The sequence below is a fragment of the Cuculus canorus genome, chromosome 4 (assembly GCF_017976375.1).
Source record: "Cuculus canorus isolate bCucCan1 chromosome 4, bCucCan1.pri, whole genome shotgun sequence".
Lineage (NCBI taxonomy): Eukaryota > Metazoa > Chordata > Aves > Cuculiformes > Cuculidae > Cuculus > Cuculus canorus.
The window spans coordinates 12,914,767-12,934,071 of NC_071404.1; the positions used below are offsets into that span (position 1 = coordinate 12,914,767).

The 19,305-nt window shown below is 36.9% G+C and overlaps 1 protein-coding gene across 4 annotated transcripts in view; it reads right to left on the minus strand.

Moving 5' to 3' along the window:
* SORCS2 (sortilin related VPS10 domain containing receptor 2) overlaps positions 1–19,305 on the minus strand; it is a 558,809-nt gene that overhangs the window by 44,133 nt on the left and 495,371 nt on the right. For all 4 annotated transcript variants that reach the window (XM_054065304.1, XM_054065302.1, XM_054065303.1 and 1 more), the window contains exons 13-14: positions 13,535–13,626; positions 12,169–12,276 (exon numbers count right to left, since the gene is read on the minus strand). In XM_054065304.1, coding sequence (XP_053921279.1) covers positions 12,169–12,276; positions 13,535–13,626 — 200 coding nt within the window. The remainder of the gene's footprint in view (positions 1–12,168; positions 12,277–13,534; positions 13,627–19,305) is intronic.

The window sequence follows — 19,305 nt, forward strand, 5'->3', positions numbered from 1 at the left end:
TTGTGGTTTGTATCAGGCTTACGTGGCTTACTTGCCAAAGAATTTAAGGTTGATTCTGAAGCCAACAATTTCTGTGCAGTTCGTACTGTACAATGCTCACATTCCAAGCTTTAGCAGCATTCTTCAAACTAATTCACTCCTTTTTTTTTTTTCTTTCCCCTCAGTTTTGTCCAAATCCAGACACAGCAAGAATGGTACAGTTTTGCTAAGAGCATTCTGCTGTGCACAGTCATTTCTCTTGTCCTGAATATCAGGTTCAAAGTGGAACAAGAGTAGACCAGAAGTGAGGAAATGGTGGATTTTCTGTAGGTGAGGCAATAACATCCTACCAAACCTCCGCGCTAGTAGATGGATGCAGTGCTCCAAGAGTCTACCAAAGAGGCTGGAAAATAGTTGCAAAGACTAAAGATGTATAGTGATTTCCCCCTTTCCTTTCTGCTGTCTTTGCTTCTCAGCGATAGCACAGTGATGTAGATATCTATAGATTACCACCCATACTGCCTACATTACAATGACTGAACAATCCATGCTCATATGAAACTTCACCACCAGAATTGCACTCGATTAACAGAAAAATGTGCATTTAGTTTGCATGTTTTACTTTTTCCTTGCAAGGCTCTGAGATTAAAGGACTTGGCTCATCTAGTTACTTTCCTTCTAAATCTAACCATGGCTCAGAAGTAGGAACTATACACAAAAACTAAAAAATGTGGCTTAATCCACTGCCTGTATGTGTACAAAGGTGTGTGGTCCCACTTCTCTGGTCAAGACGTACAGGTTTGGCTCCTTTTTCCTGGTTCAGCCAGATCTTGAGAGCTGCTGTCACCATATAATCCTATTCACTTGTAGTTATATACTCAATAAAATGACTACTTAGGTGGTCTCATTTTTTTTCCATAATGCATGATTCAATATGACTGGCTTTGCTGACAGGCATGAAGAGTCTTTTGCATGCTAAATACCTGTACTTTTCTTTTTCTCTGTAGAAATACTAACATAAGGCAGACTTCACCATGTGCTTATGTAGCTAGCTACCGCAGCGAATACCTCTTTAGACATCACAAAACTTTACAAATTGGTTATATTCCTTTTAGTAACTCCTCCATCAATAGATATGTTCAAGTGTAAGAAGCCAAGTCCTGCAAAAGCTGTACTCCTGTATTTTCTATAGAACGAATGAAATTTACTTAATTCCTGTTAGCCGTCTCAGGCAGATTAATCAGGAAAGAAGAAGAAAGGAGATGGTTGGTTGAGTTCAATGCAGAACAGAATAATGTAATTATTCTGAAGGTGTAAAACAACATCTCTAAACTATTAATAATCGTCTTTGAGACATCACAGAGTATGAGGGTGATGAGTATGGAAAGGGAAACATTTCACCCATATATATACATATTACACATATATATGTAAACACATGTATAAACACATATATGAACCAACAAAACAGAGCCCAGAGAATTATAGAATTAATTTTGATATCCACAAAGATACCAAATAAATTATTCAGCTATCAATTTATAAGTACCTTGGAGATAATTAAAATGATAACAAACAGTCACCATGGATTTGTTAAAACCAAATCATGTCAAACTAATTTAATTTCCTTCTTTTACAGGGTAACTGGCTTAGTGGAAAAAGGAAAGGAGAAAACACTGCCTCAACTTAAAAAGGAAAACATCAGAGCAGATAAAATCATTGTCATAAGGCAGTACACATGCCATTAGAAAAATCCATTTTCCAAAAGTACTTATCAAGCAGGGAAATACTTTCAGATATGTATCACAAAGATATGATGGGTCCATAGTCAATATTTTCATTAACACCTGTGTGGTCAAATAACAAACATGCAAAATTTTGCAGATAACACAGAAGGAAGCAATGACTGGTGGAAGCAATAGTCAGAAAACAATATGATGAAAAACTCCAAAACCTCTTGCAAAAAATGCATTAAGAAAAACACACAACAAAGGTGCAAATCCAAAACATAGGATAACTTTCAAGCTCAGAAGAAAAGGCTTGGGGAATTCTGGGGAATTAAACCAAGAATGCAATGTTGCTGCAAAAGAAGAAAGACTAATTGAAGGTTGTGTTCAGAACTGGAAGACAGAAGACACGGAGGCAACTTTTTTGATAAATTTGGCGCCAGTGGAGCCTCTGAAAGAATACCGTGTCTAATTTTGGATGTTATATGCATATCTACACACTCACTAAAACTGAATTTGAAGGAGGGCAAGGATGACTCATAAGCTGCTTAGAAAATGTAACCAATGAAGAAAGAGAGAAAGAATTGGGTTTTTCTCTGAAAAAAATAAGATAAAATTGAAAAGCAAAACAAAATACCTTCAGTCTCTTTTTACAGATTGAAGAGTTGTCTTCAAAGAGACCTTGAGAAAGGAAAACAGGAGGAAAGACAAGGATCAATAAACTTAAAAGTTACAGCTACACAGTTCTCTAATTCTTTCTCCTCTTCCTGGCAAGGTCACACCAGGAGTACTGTGGCCTAGTTCTGGGCTCCTTAGTACGAGAAAGGCATGGACAGACTGGACAGAGTCCAACAAAGCATCATGGAGATGATGAAGGGCCTGTAGGGTCTCTTCTATGAGGAAAGGCTGAGAGAGCTGGTTATGTTCAGCCTGGAGGTGACAAGGCTCAGGAGGCTCTTATCAATGTCTATAAATACCTGAAGGGAGGGTACCTAGAGGGCAGATCTAGGCTCTTTTCAATGGTGCCCAGTGGCAGGACCTGAAGCAATGGGCACAAACCAAAACAAAGGAGGTTCCCTCTGAATATCAGGAAAGATATTTTTTACTGTGAGGGTGATCAAGCACTGACACAGGTTGCCCAACGAGATTGTAACGTCTCCATCCTTTGAGAATTCAAAAGCCATCTGCACACAGTGCTTGGTGACAGTCTCTAGGTGGCCCTGCTTGAGGAGGGGGTTTGGATCACATAAGCTCTAGAGGACCCTTCCAACCTCAACTATTTTTTGACTCTGATTTTGTAATGGTAATGATACAAACTGTTGAGGCTGTTTATTTTCCTTTGCTGGAGCAAGAAATTAGTGAAACACAAGGATTAGAGCTACAGATAAGATAAACTTTTCAGATGTCACCCAGCCACAATTCCTATCATTTAAAAATCATAGAAATTACTCTAGAAATAATGCAAACTGTACTAGAATAATATGGAAGCTATGTGAAAACTGTATGTGTATACAGAAAAGGTACTAATTCAATGGGCAAACTTGGTGGATTTTTAGAAAAAGACAGAAATAACCTTTCTGCCTGTTAGCTCAGCCTCTGCAAAAAAATACTCATTTCTATTACAGCTGTTCCAATTCTACAGACTGAAAACCATGTTCTGACAGAGCACAGCAACTGCACCACAGATTTTCTGGCTTAAGTAAAATTCCTAAGATTAGAAGCATCCCCGCACAGACATGAATCCCATGAAAAACGCAACCACACAGCTTTGTAATTCCTGGGGCAAATTTCCTAGGGAATCCAGCACCTTACATGCACCCAGTTTAGTGAACTGTTTGAAAACATGGCCTCATGATTATTAACAATGCAATAACACTTGTTTCCTGCAGAGGACTGGGGTTCGTAAATACATCAGAGGAGCCCACTTAAATGCATTGCCAAATATCACTAGAATTAAAAAAAAAAAAGTATTTTTCCAAAGTAACAAAGAAAGGCATGTTTTAAGAAGGATCCAATGGAGTAGACAAAAATATGAACTACAATAAAGCAATACATAACAGCAATCACAATCTAATTGTTCAGGTGCAAAATATATATGTCCAATAAAATCTTTTGAATAAAAAAACTGGAACAGTGCAGCAACTGCAACTGATGATTAGAAGTTAAGTACCAAGATTATAGCAATTCATAAGCTACAAAAATCTTCTTCTTGATTAATTATATTTTATTACAAAGCCATCAAATCAATGCTGTTGAAACTGCAAAAGATGATGCTGTGATAAGTATTTCTTGAAAGAAATTCCAATTACCTTGGAAATTGATTTACTCTTATTTGCAAGAATTTGGGATCCATAATTTTAACTTCAGTGTTTCTGTTGCCATAACAACCTTTTACATTTGTACCTAGTTAATTTATGAGCACATCATTTTTTAATTTGATTGCATCATTTGATAGCTAAGACAGTTTAATGCAGTTTTTAAGCTAACTCATTGAAACTATTTTTTGGAGGATTGCTGGTTATTTCTGTTCCTGATAAAGCTCATAACGAAGGGGAGATAATTTAACAGAAATTATATGCAATGATAATCTCTTCTACAAAATTCACATTTCTATTCAATAGAAAAAGAGCATCTATTCAATAGATGCTCTTAGTTCAGACGATCAGTAATAGCTGTGTTGTTTACTGTCTGTTTTGCTTGCAAACCACCTGAGTGAAGCTATGATGGTGTTGAAGCTGGGGACTCCTGAAAAATTATCAGGTAACATTCAACTTTCACGGCTTCATTCAGGAGAAATGACCCTGATTTTGACAACATGCTGCTCATCTTAGATGTCACTGACATCTTTTTATAACCACTACACTTCCCTTCCTCATTAACTTCTCTGCTGTGTTCTTCAAGATTTTGTTCAAAAGATTTCATGGTATCAAAACACCCTTTGTCAGAGCAGATGGATTTTAGCTGTAGTGTCCCAAAGCATGGATCTAATCCTATATAAATTAAGACATGCTTTGAGCAACATTTTGTAATATTACGGCAGTTTACTTTTGAGCTGTTAGGCATATTGTCTCCAGATGAAGAAAGTGGCTTTGAGGAACCTGATGTCTGATGTACCCACTAGATACTCAGAGCAGCACAGCTGAACCTTCAGCAGTTTTGCTTTACTGTTGAATATCTGGGGACTCAAAGAACTCAGAGTGGTGGAAGTGATCCCACTGTACCACCCCACTGAGGTCATGAAGACAGCACATGTGGAATTTATTCAGATGTTTAATGTAACAACTTGAATTGTCTAAGTTTCACAGTTGTACTGAAGACCAGTCATGACAACCGTGTGATGCGCAGCTACGTTGTTTGAAACCAGACACCTCTCTCATACTAGACATGCTGCTTTTATCTCCCAAGTGCTGCATTGGCTTTTGCTCTCTTATACGTGACTTCGTTATCAGCGGTGATTTTCAAAACAGCATGCTGCCAAGGCAGCAGAATCAGAGGTCATTTACATTAAAACAGCAGCAACTTTATCGGCTATCTTTTAAATAAAAGGAGTAGTGTGTTAGAAGTTTCTTGCTAATTTATGGTGAGTTCAAAGAGCCAAGTCCTTTGCTTCACTCCAGTCCTTTACTACAAACAATGATCATACACCTGAAAAAGCAAATAAATGTAAGACTCTTCTTTTTTTTTTTTTGCCTGTTTTAGTTCATATTATTAAAGTGCCTTTGAACATACAGCAAGACACAGGACTTCCTCATGCCAAAACCTGTAAATAAATTGCCGAGTTGAGGGAGTAAAGTGATGGTGTTGTGGCATGCGAGGATGCATTTTATCTCTAATGTAACTGCTGCCAACAGGTAGCGTTCTCCTCAACTCACAGAAGCAGTAACATTTATTAATGAAAGATTTTCCAAGGAGATATGGGTTGGAAGAGCAGGTTAGCCATAGCTATGCCCTTCAGTGCTATTTAAAGCCTACCATTTTCAGAAAGAAAATGACAGATGAATCTTTATAGATATGCTTACTTTCTAACAGTTGGCTTTGCTTCCTTTGCACCATTGTAAAATCAACAAAATCTAGACAAGTCAAAGGGTTCACACTACAAAAATGGATGAATGTAATGTAAGATTCAAGCTGCAGTTTATACAGCAAGATTATAATTCTGCATATTTTTCTAATTCCCCAAAAGAACGTCACAGAGGTCACATTTCAGTGGCCTTCCTAAATCGCAGCTACAGGAATGATGAATGTTTCCATGTGCAAAAGCAGACACCTGCGTGCATAAAGCAACTGCACGTTAACAGTGCTTGTGTACACAACAAATCATGGGCAAATATGCTAAGACACTTATGATTTAACGGTCTTAAACTACAAACACATGCATATACTTAATGCAGAGAAGAGCAGTTTTTCTTTTTTGGGGTTGTGGTTTTTGTTGGTTGTTTTTTTGTTGTTTTTTTTTTTGGTTTGGCTGCCAAAGTGAAAAATGAGAGGAGGAAACAATTTAGTTGAAATTGAACCAAAATGTGTTTTTTCATTGTTTCCTACTGCTAAAAAATAATAATCGCCAATCATTCTTTTATGCCGAAACATCTTGGTTTCAGCCCTTTTGGGCAAAAAGAATGGAAATGAATGCTTTGGTTCTGAGAAGTGCTGGGGAGGAGCAGGATGCGTGTGTTCCCATTTTATCCAGAACCTCAGTGGCTCCATGATGTTTCTGAATTACTTCCAACACTTTTTCCCATCTATTTGGTTAATTCCTATCCAAGAACAACCTTTTAACATGAAAGCGGTTTGGAAAAAAATGCAGATGTCAGTGCCTAGACTGACTCTTTATGTAGAAGTAAATGCAAGGTGGACAGTGAACAAAATGGATCAACTTAAGGAGAAACATATGACATTATAAAGGATAGTTTTTCATCATCCAACTCTCTTTTCTCATCTTACTTAAAAATCAAATTAATTTGGGATACTTGCAAAATTTTATCAGTAATTCTTCAGCTCATTCTTTTTTTTCTAGTAACACAGTTAAAAATCACATCTCTTTTGTCATCAGTAGGAAGTTCTTCATTCAGGCTTCATGTGGCAAAGCCAGCATAAGTACCGAATGGTTATCTAAATTGTAGCTCCATCATTCTGAGAGCAAAATACAGCAAAACGGAGTTCAAGGCGCCACAAAAATTTAAGTAAAATATTTGAACAATTTTATTGTTGGCAAATGTTTATTAGAGCTAGACACTGAAAAGGAACTGTGTTCCAGAAAGAAAAATTAGACCACAGAGGTGGCCACTCACTTCAATGACAGGGGCTCAAAATGACATAAAACCTCTAACTGTATTAAAAAGTCACATCATGCCCTTTCTTCTCTCCCCCTTTAAATACGGACAAGGTGATGAAAGATTCTTATAGGATATGGATTTTGAAATTTTCACTCACTCTTTCCAAATCTGCCCTCAAAATATACTGAATGTGGGCTTTAGCAAGACACTGAAAGTATCATGTTTCTATACTTCTGAGTTATTATGAAATCTTCATGGAAATAAAAGGAAAAAACAAAGCTTTAAACACTGGACTTCTTCTGACCAAAGGGAGAGACTGGGGTAGTCCCATGGTCTTGGGTCCAAGACCACAGGTTGGCAGTGACACTACAATGAATTGACTTGCATTGCTAACATCTGTGTCCACAAAGATGCCAGCAAAAGCATTAGACTTGCCACTAAACAGGCATCTGCACATCTGGACTAGCTGACTAGTTTGCTTTTTCAATGCTCTTTTATCAATATCACCATTTTCTTCCTGTCTTTCGATATGTTTCTGCCATCTATTGACAGACAGATATGTTCCTTATATGCAGAAAGCAGAACAACCATTCCATGGCTGAGTAATGCTTCTCAAACAAGAGATCAACTAAATACAAATGAAACCTAGAATTTGCCTTGGGAAGTCAGCTTTTGTATAAGAAATAATGTCACCAGCAGGAGAAGGAAAGTGATTGTGCCCCTGTACTCAGGATTGGTGAGGCCACACTTTGAATACTGTTTTGAGCCCCTCAGTACAAGAAAGACATTGAGGTGCTAGAGTGCATGCAAAGAATGGCAGCAAAGCTCCTGAGAGGCTGGGGAACAAATCTTATCAGGAAAAGTTCCTGAAGGAACTGGGGTTGTTTACTGGGGTCTGGGGTCTGGAGAAAGGAGGCTGAAGGGAAACCTTCTTTCTCTCTGCAACTACCTGAAAGGAGGTTCTTGCGTGGTGGATGTTGGTCTCTTCTCCCAAGTAGCAAGTGATAGGATGAGAGGAAATGGGCTCAAGTTGCATCAGGGAAGGTTTAGATTAGATATTAGGAAAGATTTTGTTGCTGAAAGACTAGCCAAGCATTGGAACAAGCTGCTCAGGGAAGTGATAGAAACATGCCTGGAGATGTACAGAAAATGTGTAGACGTGGCACTTAAGGAGATAGTTTAGCAGGCACGTTGGTGCTGGGCTGATGGTTAGACTTGGTGATCTTACAGGTATTTTTCAACCTTAAATTCTATTCTATGATTTTGTTCTCTAACATGATGAGGCTTTATCTACCATTTTTCTACCTTTTTTCAAGGTTGCAGTATGAGAAAGTTAGCAATAAAGAATTCACGATGCTAAGTACCTACGATACTCAATCAAGCCAGGAAAGGTAGTGTGCTACCGTGTGTGGCACAACAATAAGCCCCACAAACTACATGCAATGTTGACTGTCATTGATGTTGCTAAAGGTTAGGTTGACATTCCTTGCAGAAATGACAGTTGCAAAAATCCATATGGCTATTCCTAATATTTAACACCTGTTGATATCATATCTACCTTGCTTTGATTAAGCTTAACCCAGACTATTTTCTTGTTTCCATTATCACCTAGGAACCCAACGGAATGCAACAGACTTTCAAGACAGCAAAACACACATGGAAGAGTTCTGCAGTTCAGAAATGTCATAAGGTTCCAGAAGCATCTTAGGTTCTCACTCTGTGAGATCTTAGCAGAAAAATCGCTCTGGAAAAAAAAATACGTATTAGCCATGAGGAAGATTTTGATTCTACCTGACATAAAGAAGTCCTTTTACGTAACCTCTTATTGGTCTTTTAAATGGGGCCATGGTCAGTGGTACCGTGGTTATTGTGCCTACTGAGTTTACCCCACAATCTAAATAACCCACTGGGAAACACTGCCAGAAGCTGAACTGTGATTTAGAAGTGATTTTAACAGGTTTGAAGCTTTCATTAGATGAACTACTTCATCTGAAGAGGAACATCAATATTTCAGACACACAAAAATTATTCTCTTTTCCACTGAGTTAGGCCATTATTCAATCCAGTGTTAATTCTTCCAAAATATAATACATTGTTAAGTATAACACTGGGTAGCAGTAACTATCATTCTTGAAGAATTTACAACAAAATAAAGCCCACTTGACCATGCCCTATTTTGATGAATATATATCAGTTAGTTGAGAAAGTTTCTTAGCAAACCTTACTTATTCATTTAGCAATAAATGGTGGGTTTGAGCTCTTCATTTCAAAACTGATTTTTACACAGACCAAGTTTCCTAAACTTTTTGAGTACTTTTTTGTTTATCTTTCCTAAAAATCTTAACTAGGTATAATTAGAAATTTATTTTTACACAGAATGCATTTCTTAAAGATTTGAACACTTTACCACTTAGAACTCCTAAAAATCTTATCTAGGCCTATTGCAGAGCACAATGGAATAAAATGTATTTTCCTTGGCATTTATGTGTACATATTTTGAATACCGGTAGGGATTTGGATGAATGATTTAGATTAATGTCAACTGGCAGATGACAACTTAGTTTTACGAAAACTTTTGACAAGTCAACAGTCTTTTTTTCTCTGATTTGGAGAAAACACAAAACTTTCTGAGTTGAAGCCTTGAGGCAACAAGGTTTATATTTCTCTGTTTCTTCAGTAAAGCTTTCTAGACCACTTAATTTTGGATAAGTTAAGAAAGAAGAGGAATTCAAACGGAAGTCATTTGCAAGTCAGGTCAACATCTCAGTCACCATGCTGGAGAATGAGAAGTTTCTGTTACAGCCAGTGTTACCAGGTCCCTTCTTAGATAACCTTTTTGTGGATTTTTTTTTTTTTAATACCAATTAAAACCCTTGAAGCAAACACCACTTCATTGAATTCAGGATTTTACCCAACAGCTGCTTCCCATAGAAGTAAAACATTATTTGATTCTTTTGTGAGTTTATTCTAGAAGCTTTAAATAAAACAGTCTCTGTCCCATACTTTTTCAATTATTACTTTCCCCACATCAGAATTATATTATCTCTTCTAATTTATGCAGATTTTGACATTGGACTCTTTACTCAAAGTTCTTTCTCAAATTCCCTTTCCAAAGGGAGAAAATTAAATTCCTGTAAAAGTAAAAAATGTCAGACTAGGTCCTTAGTGATGGATTTGGGGATTCTTCAGGGTGAAAAACACTACTAATTCATTTCCATTACCATATGCAAGTTCACCTTACCACTTTTTATCTAATAAAATGGAAAAGATAGCAGTTATTTGCTTGTGGGTTTTTTTTATTTTTTCAGGGAGTGTGTATCAGTGAATGAAATTTCTCAAAAGCAGCAAATCACTGTAGATTACGCCACGTGCAGCAACTCAGTACAGTGTGAAGTTGTGAGAGAAAATTATCTAAGCTAGCCAGAACAAAAATTCTTGACATAAAGTCAGACAGAACACCCCTGGGCAGATAGCATCACCCTGAAGGTAAAACTCAATCAAAAGCAGTATGAGATAAGGAAGCTGATATAACGGTAACAAGGAAACAAGTACTGCAGATTTATTCTTCCATTATCTTTAGAATTTTGTAGGAAGGCTCCAAGTCTTTTCAGGGCCAGACTGTAAGTAGTAAGATAGGAAGTTGATGTCCCCCATGTTCAGCAGAACTAGCTGCAAAGTAAGATCCTACACATCTGGCATTAAGATGCTAGAGTCAGACTCCTGTTCTGCCCTTAAAAACATAAAGTCATATGATGATTTTTTGTCAATCTGGGCTCGTGTTACAAATCTAACTACAGCTTTATAGATTTCAGATGGACGATTTCAGAAAGGTATTGTTTCACATGAGCTCTTTAGCCTATTCAGCCACACATTTAAGTACCTCTTCACAAAATCACCATTTTTAATGATACTTAATAATAAAAAATCCACAGAGCATATAGTCATCACACATAATTTTATCTGCCAGTGAGTACAGTTTAGGATAAGCATTTGATCTCTCTACTTCCACTGAAATCCATGAAAATCCTTCATTCAGAGGCATAAGTATCTCTGTGTGGCATACATTATACCATAAACCCCCCTGTGCTTGAAAGAAGGAGAAGATGGGGGCATATGATCTTGTCAGGTCACATATATATAATAGAGGATAAATGGGACAGTGAAAAAAAGGAATGAATGAATGAATGAACGAACAAACTAACAGGCCAAATTCACCCCTCTGCAATACAGCATTATAAACTCAGTGCATTGCTTTAAATTACATTGGGTAGGAGCTTTGTTTTGCTGACGATTCTTTACACAACTCCACACGGGGCTATTCCTTCTTTTTTCCTGGGAAAATGCTACTGATACACATGAAAGGCAGCTCTGTTTATAACTCCTAGGAGAAGCAGCTTGTCACAGACTCACTGAGCTCCAATATCAAGGATCGCACAAGCTGTTCTGATAGGAGAACATGCGACAACCTGCACATCTCTGAGCGCATTCCCCTTTCCTGCTGCAGTCAGCACGTGCCTTTCCTCATAATTGGAGAGGTGTTTTTTACTCTCAGACACTTTTAAAATATTAGCATTCATCTTAGAGATGAAAAACCTGCAGCTCAGATCCAGATGTCCCTGGCCCTTTGGAAAAAAGACAGATAAACAGCGGCGTGATAAACAGTTGCAGAATTCAGTTATTTTTAACTCTATTCACATCACCTGCCTTAATCACTGCACAGATTTTAAAAGAGTATTTTTTAGCACAGTGTTTGGTTAGAGAAAGTACTGCAATGCTAGTTACTAGGACAACAACATAGTGAAGACAATTTTCACAAGAAAGACAGATAAGTTAACATTTTTGAAGTCTGCCTAAAAATCTGGAGAAAACAGAAAAGGATTTTATTTTTTACCTGTGTTGCTCAGATTTGTACTTGCAAACCTATTATTCCACTCTCCCTTTGGTAACTTTGCAAAATTTCATATAAACATAGCACTTTATCTTCACAATCTGAAACTCTGCACTCAAGGTAATTTTAAAGACAGGTTGCATACTAGGGCTATTTGAACATGAACAGTGTAAGAGCTTGTGTGACTTGCTGAGGCAAAAGTCATGGACTATCTCAAACATCCATAACGGAAAAGATGCTTAAGTGCATAACATGCAGAAAGAACCCTAGAAAAAAAAGAGAGGTGAAACCAGAAACTTACGTCATGACCAGTGTTTCATCTCCAGGTTCACTAAGTAATCCATCTACAAAGACTGAAGTGCTGGTAAAATTATGTGTACTCCAAGTCTGGCCTTCATCTATGCTGAACCTGTGAAAAAACAGAAATGTTTTTTTATTTACAATTGTCATTATCATACAAAATAGAATTAATCAACTACAAAAAAATCCTTTCACTACTAAAGCCCAGGATTTACAACCACCAAAATACAATATGCTTGGACAATGGATCATATTCATGTGATCTTTCTCACAGCAACATAATCAGGGTCTCACATCTTTATTAGAAGTTGTATAAAAATTTGCCATAATAAGAGAAATTCTCAGATGAAAAAAAATGCCAAGGTCTGTCAATAAACTATCTTGCTACCTTGTAGGTTCAAGAGCATGTTAAGTTACACTTCATTCTTTCTAGCAGTCTCTGAGCCAGGGACCTGCTAAGTAGAGGTCAATGAAACCTGAGAGGCAAAACAGCTCAATTGCTAAAACCCGTAGGAGGGGCAGTAACTGCAGGCACCAAGATGATGGGCCTTCACAGCTACTATCCCCTTAAAAATTTGCAAAAGATGCTGAAAAATCAGCAAAACATATTTCAAATACAGTGTGAACCCAAAATTCATGAATCAAAGTCTCCTTGTGTACCTTTACTGCAGGTCTTTTTGGATAGTATGTTAGTGATGGCTTTTGTTCTAGCTGAGTACATAGCCCAAGTCCTATTAGTGTAAAAAGTATTACATAAAAGTAAGCCTTGTCACACACGAATAAGAAAAATCCCTTGCGCTTTCTTATGCTAAAGATTATAATTTTATACGCCTTTATGTAAGACTGCCATAGTTTGCATCACTACCATAGTTTGAAACCTTGATATTTCGTAACAAAATGCCTGCTCAGGGCTATTCTCTAACATCTTCACATACCGTGGACCTTGGAGGGAACAGAGCTTTATTACAGTATGAATCAACTATGTCTACTAGATACCTAAGCCACATACACTACGTTGTTCGATCATCATTGCCATACACTGCTGGTGCAAACTTGTAGCAGGTGACAATCGTGTTGAACATGACCTGTACTGTAGAGACTGAGGACAGCCTTTTAACAAAAAAATATCTACACTGATGCAAGAAAATTTCATTATGATTAACTCATTACGCCATAGTATCTTCAGCACCATGTTTTCTTTCATCTTTAAGAAAACATCCATCTGTATTTTGTTGACTTAATGTTAAATTAAACTCATTACACCTGCATTTCATACAAGACCCAACCAAAAGGCTCATCTTAAACTCTGAACTTCGCCTCAGGTCTTGAATACGCAACAGCTCTACTCTAATTGACTGTAGGATTACTTGAGTATTTTCAGAGGGATAGATGTATCTTTGATGGCCACAATAACTCCACCGTGGTCCAAGTACAGTATGTGATGTTCTTCTTCAAAGACCTGCAAGTCGGACAAAAAAGGCCAGATAAGCAAATGTACAAAACAGCAGAAATAAAGTGTAAGGGCAAGCCAGGATTAAAAGACTTATATGTTTTATAATGTCCACAATTCAAATTGAAAAGGACATAAAAGTCAGTTTCGCTCTTACATTTCTCCCAGCTGTACAAGAAAAGAAAGTTAAGCAGGTGAATCAGAAAACGTTCAGGTTCAAATCACAATCAGATTAAACTGTCTAAAGTGATTTTAGCCCAAGCTTTTATTTCTCAAAGTATGCATTCTGCATTCCTTCCTATTATATATCACTAAGTGACCTATCACCTTACTTTGGTATTTGCCATATTCTGTGTATCTTGCAAAATAAAATGCTTTGTAGACTAATTCTAAGTAAAATAGGAAAAGCATTGCTGTCTGTGACTTTCTCTCATGTTCTCCAGACTCTACAGAACTTGAAATAATTGGTGAAAGTATGTTTTCTTCATTTCCAGTATCAAACATTTCTTTAAATTCAAACTTTATGTGATCTCACACAGATGCTGCTCTGAGTTCTAAACCAAAATATTGATTCAAACAAAGGATTCAAAATTTCCTAAATTATTCTCATTCATTCTCTAGAGGTCACCAACAGTACTAAAATAAGTGAACATTTTAACATCTGCAAGCTGTTTTTAGACAAGCTTCACTTATGTTATTAGCCTGTGAAATTTCATTTAACATCAGAGCAGGTGATAAAGTGAGTTACCACACACACCTAGCAGTTAATAAATGAACGTGCAGCCTCCTACAGGCTTTGACAAAGCAAAGGTGAAAAATATAAAAGTTAGCTTTACTTTGCCTTGTGAATGAAAAAATACTGACAATGCTAAATGCTTCTTTTTCTGGCAATACTGAATGCTACGTTTAAAGGATTTATCAGCATGACTGAACTAGATGAGGGGGAAAGTGTCTTACAGTACGTTCACAATTGCTTCAAAAATAGTAAGCATTTCATTTAGGTTTGGAATTCAGTCTTCCTCTCATCTAGCAAGAGTATATTTTATGGGAATCCTACTGCTTCAAGCGTCTGATCAGTTTTTTCGAGGTTGCCAATTTACAAGCGAAACCCTGATACGAGGCATTTACAGTCCTATCTAGTTGTTCCACACAGCTGCATATTTTAGAATAGAATTCAGTAAAGGACAGACATTAATTTTAGATGCACTTCAAAAGGATGAGATCAGCAGGAGTCAGATAAGCAAGTAGAGTTTTGATCCTCCTTTAAACTTTGTTTGAACTTTTGCTCAAATCAAAATGAAACAGTATATGCTGGCACACAGTCTCCAGAAGCTTCACAATCACCCTGAAGAAAGCTGGTATCTGCATCACTTTATCCAATTTAGGCTTTTCCAGAAAAGCATCATGGCACTTCCTTATGTACCTCTTTAGTACCCCAGCTGTAGCACACTGTGAAGCACAGTAGACACGTTACATACATATTAAGGCCATCTTTATGCCATGCTCTTCTTGCACAGATTTCAAACACTTAATAATGAAAATGTATGAAATTCCTTATGAAAGCAAGTCTTCATCTTTCCAGTATATTGGAAAGAATTAACAATCATGCCTGTGGAGTTCAGTACAAAACAAAATATTTATTTCTACTTTCTAGAGAAACAGTTCTCAAAGGATTTAGACAAAGGTGGTCCCAGTGTCAGAGCTAAAGTTCAAACCCAGGAACAAGGGATATGTAAGTTCACAGGCAGCACAAATTCTGATACATGTTTCTTCACTAACTAAAGTCAGGTCATAAATTTATCATGATCCTTACCAGTAGCCAGCCACCACAGAACTAATTTTTTTATAATCTATTTCTATGTTTTCTTACTTCTTCTGTAATTTCTGGAGCATATTATGTGCTTTATCATTGTAATGCCAACATCTTTTTTCTCTCTCTCATCCCTCCTCCCTCTGATCTGCAAGTTTGTTTCTGTGTCTATGCTAACAACTTCGGCAGCTCTTTCGGGCCAGGAAATATCTGTTGGGAGCAATTAGGAGAGCTCCATGAAATCACTGAAAACACGGCTACATGATCCCAGAGAAATGTACTACATGCAATTTTACTTTGAGATATTCAAGTTTCAAAAGTAACTAAAAATGCCCAAAGTCATTTGCTTCTCTCACCAAGTGACATCCATCTCTAAAATCAAATCTGGAAACAGATGTCTTCCTACACAGAACGAGGCGGTGGGTGTGGAGGCTGAGACTGCAGCCTTTACTGTTGTGATTAAAAGGTGTTACTACCTGCCTGTTAAGACGTCTGCAGAAAAACAAGTAGTCTTGCTTAAACAAAGGATTTTCAAATTCGTTTGATACAAAAGGACTTGGGATAGAGAAAGAATAGTCCAACAAAGTAAGCATCACACAAACGCTCTAGAGATCTAGATTCACTTCCCAGACACACAGCAGGCTTTCAGTGTAACCTTATTGGTTTAACTAAGCATTTTGATGACATACTAGCTACTTTGGTAGCAGACCAAATATGAAAGGCTTTTGTTGCTGATTTTTTCTTTTTATTTAAGCCATTTATTTTGAAAGCCAATCCTTTCTTTTACTCTGCCCTATTTCAACCACAGTATTGTAACAGATGCTGTTGAAAGAGCAATGGCAACCATAAATGTGAACAGAAATAATTTTCTTAAATAAACAAATAAAACATACTCATATGTATACACAAGGTCATCTAGCATTTGAAAAGCATCCTAATATTTTAAAAGTCAGAAATAAAAAAAAAAATGTGTCCCATAGGAAAAAAGAAACGTTCGAAACATCTGTGGTCTGAAATTGCGTTCAGAGGTAGCCTATTTCTCCCAGGATGTGAGATTTATTCATCTATCTGACTCGGTATCATGTTCATTAACACATTTTATGATATTGTTTTCCTAGTATAATAGACAGAGAAATCTTTCAAACAGATGTATCTGCCCCAGAAGTTAACCTTGGACTACCTTGCTGCTGTTCACTTAAGATGATCTAAGCCCATGTTGTTCATTGTAATCTCAAGGTGATTACAAGGCCTCTCCTACAGGCCAGATCACCACTGCTGCATGGATGGTTAAGATACTTCTCAATCAGCTCCTAAACTGCTGCTATTTTCAGTGCAATGTTGTACAATGCAGCCAAAAATCTAAAATTTCACACAGTAAGAGCGAAGATTCAAGGGTTGGAAAAGCAGCTCAGGCATCATGCAAGAGAATGGCAGGAGAACAAGAGGAGCCAGCCCAAGTGGTAATGTGACTACCCACAGTCAGAACCCTTGGTTTTACTTTTCCATTTATCCACTGCTATTTCCTTCATTTCACAAAAATCTCATTTAAGCATTTTTATTTCTACTAACGAACACCAGCTATTTATGTTCACCACAGCAAGACTTCCTGAACTCTCAAACAACCTTACTATGTGCATCCTATGGAAATATGGGTTTAGTTGAAATAACTTGAAGTGTATACCACTGATTAAGAAACTATTGAAGGAAAATGATCAGTAGATCATTGTTAAATCGAGAATGTATTACCAATTCAGGAACTTGGGGACTAATCCCAGTTATGAATCACAAAATGAATTTTGAGTTAACAATGTGCACAAAGAACAAGTCTTCTGAAATCAGGTACCAGTAATGCTAAGACATCAAGGGTGATAATTTCATTCTGTTTTATACTGACATTTATAATTTTGCCTCCAGTTTTACCATGCTTTAGAGAGGGTCGTCATGTTAGATAGTCCAATGAATGAGCAAAAAAAAGGAAAAGCAGTTTAGAAATATGATCCGTTAAGAAAATCCTTATACGTGATGTAGACATGATAATCACCTTTCAACATATGGAAAATTATTCGGAGGTGACAGGAAACCACTTCTCTCCAAAGACAAAAATAAATTAATTTACTTTGCAAAATCTGTGAAGCTGCAAGAACAAAGCATAACCAACATCTTAAATATTCAGAAAAATCTATGAAGCATGATGAAACACCCTGCAGAATCTCCTGCAGCGAAGGATTAACAAACAGGTCTGGCAAACCTCTGTTAGAGTCATTCCTGGTACGTTTGTTGCTGTCTCAGTGCACACAGTTGAATTACATGAACTTTGACCTTCCTCCCAGTCCTATATTCCTATGAATCAATATTGCTATTATTTCAGGAAAGCTTTTAATTAATTCCTTGAACTGTCTTTCCCTAAAGCCTTTTATATGTACTTTTCTGCACTACTCTGCGACTACACAAGCACAGACTGCTCCTCTTCTGGTCTGCAGACAGCTCTGCAATGTGTGGCATTTGAGGAAGGTGACAGGCACTCACTAGTGACAACCACAAAGTTTCCAAGTCATTGACTTAAACCCACCCGACGAGTTGTGCCAAAACATGAGCTTTGTTCTGCTTTTGCCAGCTCAGGAAACCTGTAATTTACTGTCTAAATAATTCCCGTATCACCTGACTGAAGCCCTGTCTTTTGTTGCATGAACTCCAACAGAGAAAGGAAATGTACTGCTGTTCTCTGGAAGAACTGTTCGATCATAAACAGTAAGGACATAAAATAAAACACAATAATCTATCTTTTCATTCATATCACAAATGTTGAGTAAGATCTTTCAAAGGCTTCACAATAGTTTTAATTAAAACAAAGCTAGCAATGCTGGTTTTCATTTAGACTGTCATAAAGAGGGATGAGTTTGTCGTTGGTTTTACAGCATGATTAGTCATCTTAAGGTCAAGTTTCGTCACATATCATTTGCCTAAATGTCTCACAAATAAAAACCAGCAAAAATATGAATTTGATGACCCTTCACTCTTTTCTTCTTATTTTTTACCCCAGAAAAAACTACAGAACTTTGGCAAATGCTGACAATAAATTATTAGAGAGGTCACTGTGAAGTATTAGTCATCATAGTACCCACTGTAAATCCTGTACAGCTTCTACATTTAAATATGTGTTTATCACATGCTAGACCTCAAGAAGGAATTTGGCATAAAATTTCATCTTTTAAACCTCAAAGGACACTATCATGAAAAAAAAATAACGTATTTATTTTAAAATGTCCTTTGGTGAAGTATTAATGGCACACTACAATAGCAATACAAGAAAGTGTCTGTATTTTCTTCTTTTAATCTCAAACTCCCCAAGCTGAGTAACACTAACGAAATAATTTTCACACTTATTTGTTCTTAGAAAATAAAGCAACTTAATTTTATTTCAGCTGAACACTAAAACACTATTTTAATGGAAATTAAATGACTTTTGACACACTAGCCCTTTGAGGGTGCTTTCTTTTCCCCCTCCTGGATATACATTATAAGCAGACTCCAGATCATATTGTTTCTTGTTGCTATATACACACAGAAAAAATCCCAATGGTTAAGCATTGCTGAGACAGAGCAATTTAGGAAAAAATACATAATAGATGTACAATGCTTAAATTTACACTAGGCATCGGAGGCAAAAGACAACCAGAATTTGAACAGCATATAGCATATAGCTGCTACATAACTGTTCTTTTTTTAGTACTTTAGGTTTTGCAGAATTGATTAAATAATACTAAAAGATGTTCAAAGGTTTATTGTTTTTTTAGAATCTGTTTTAGCTTTCTTAGTTTCAATGAAGAACAAAGTTTAAGCTTAAATATCACTTTTCAGACTGTGAAGCAGAAGAACAT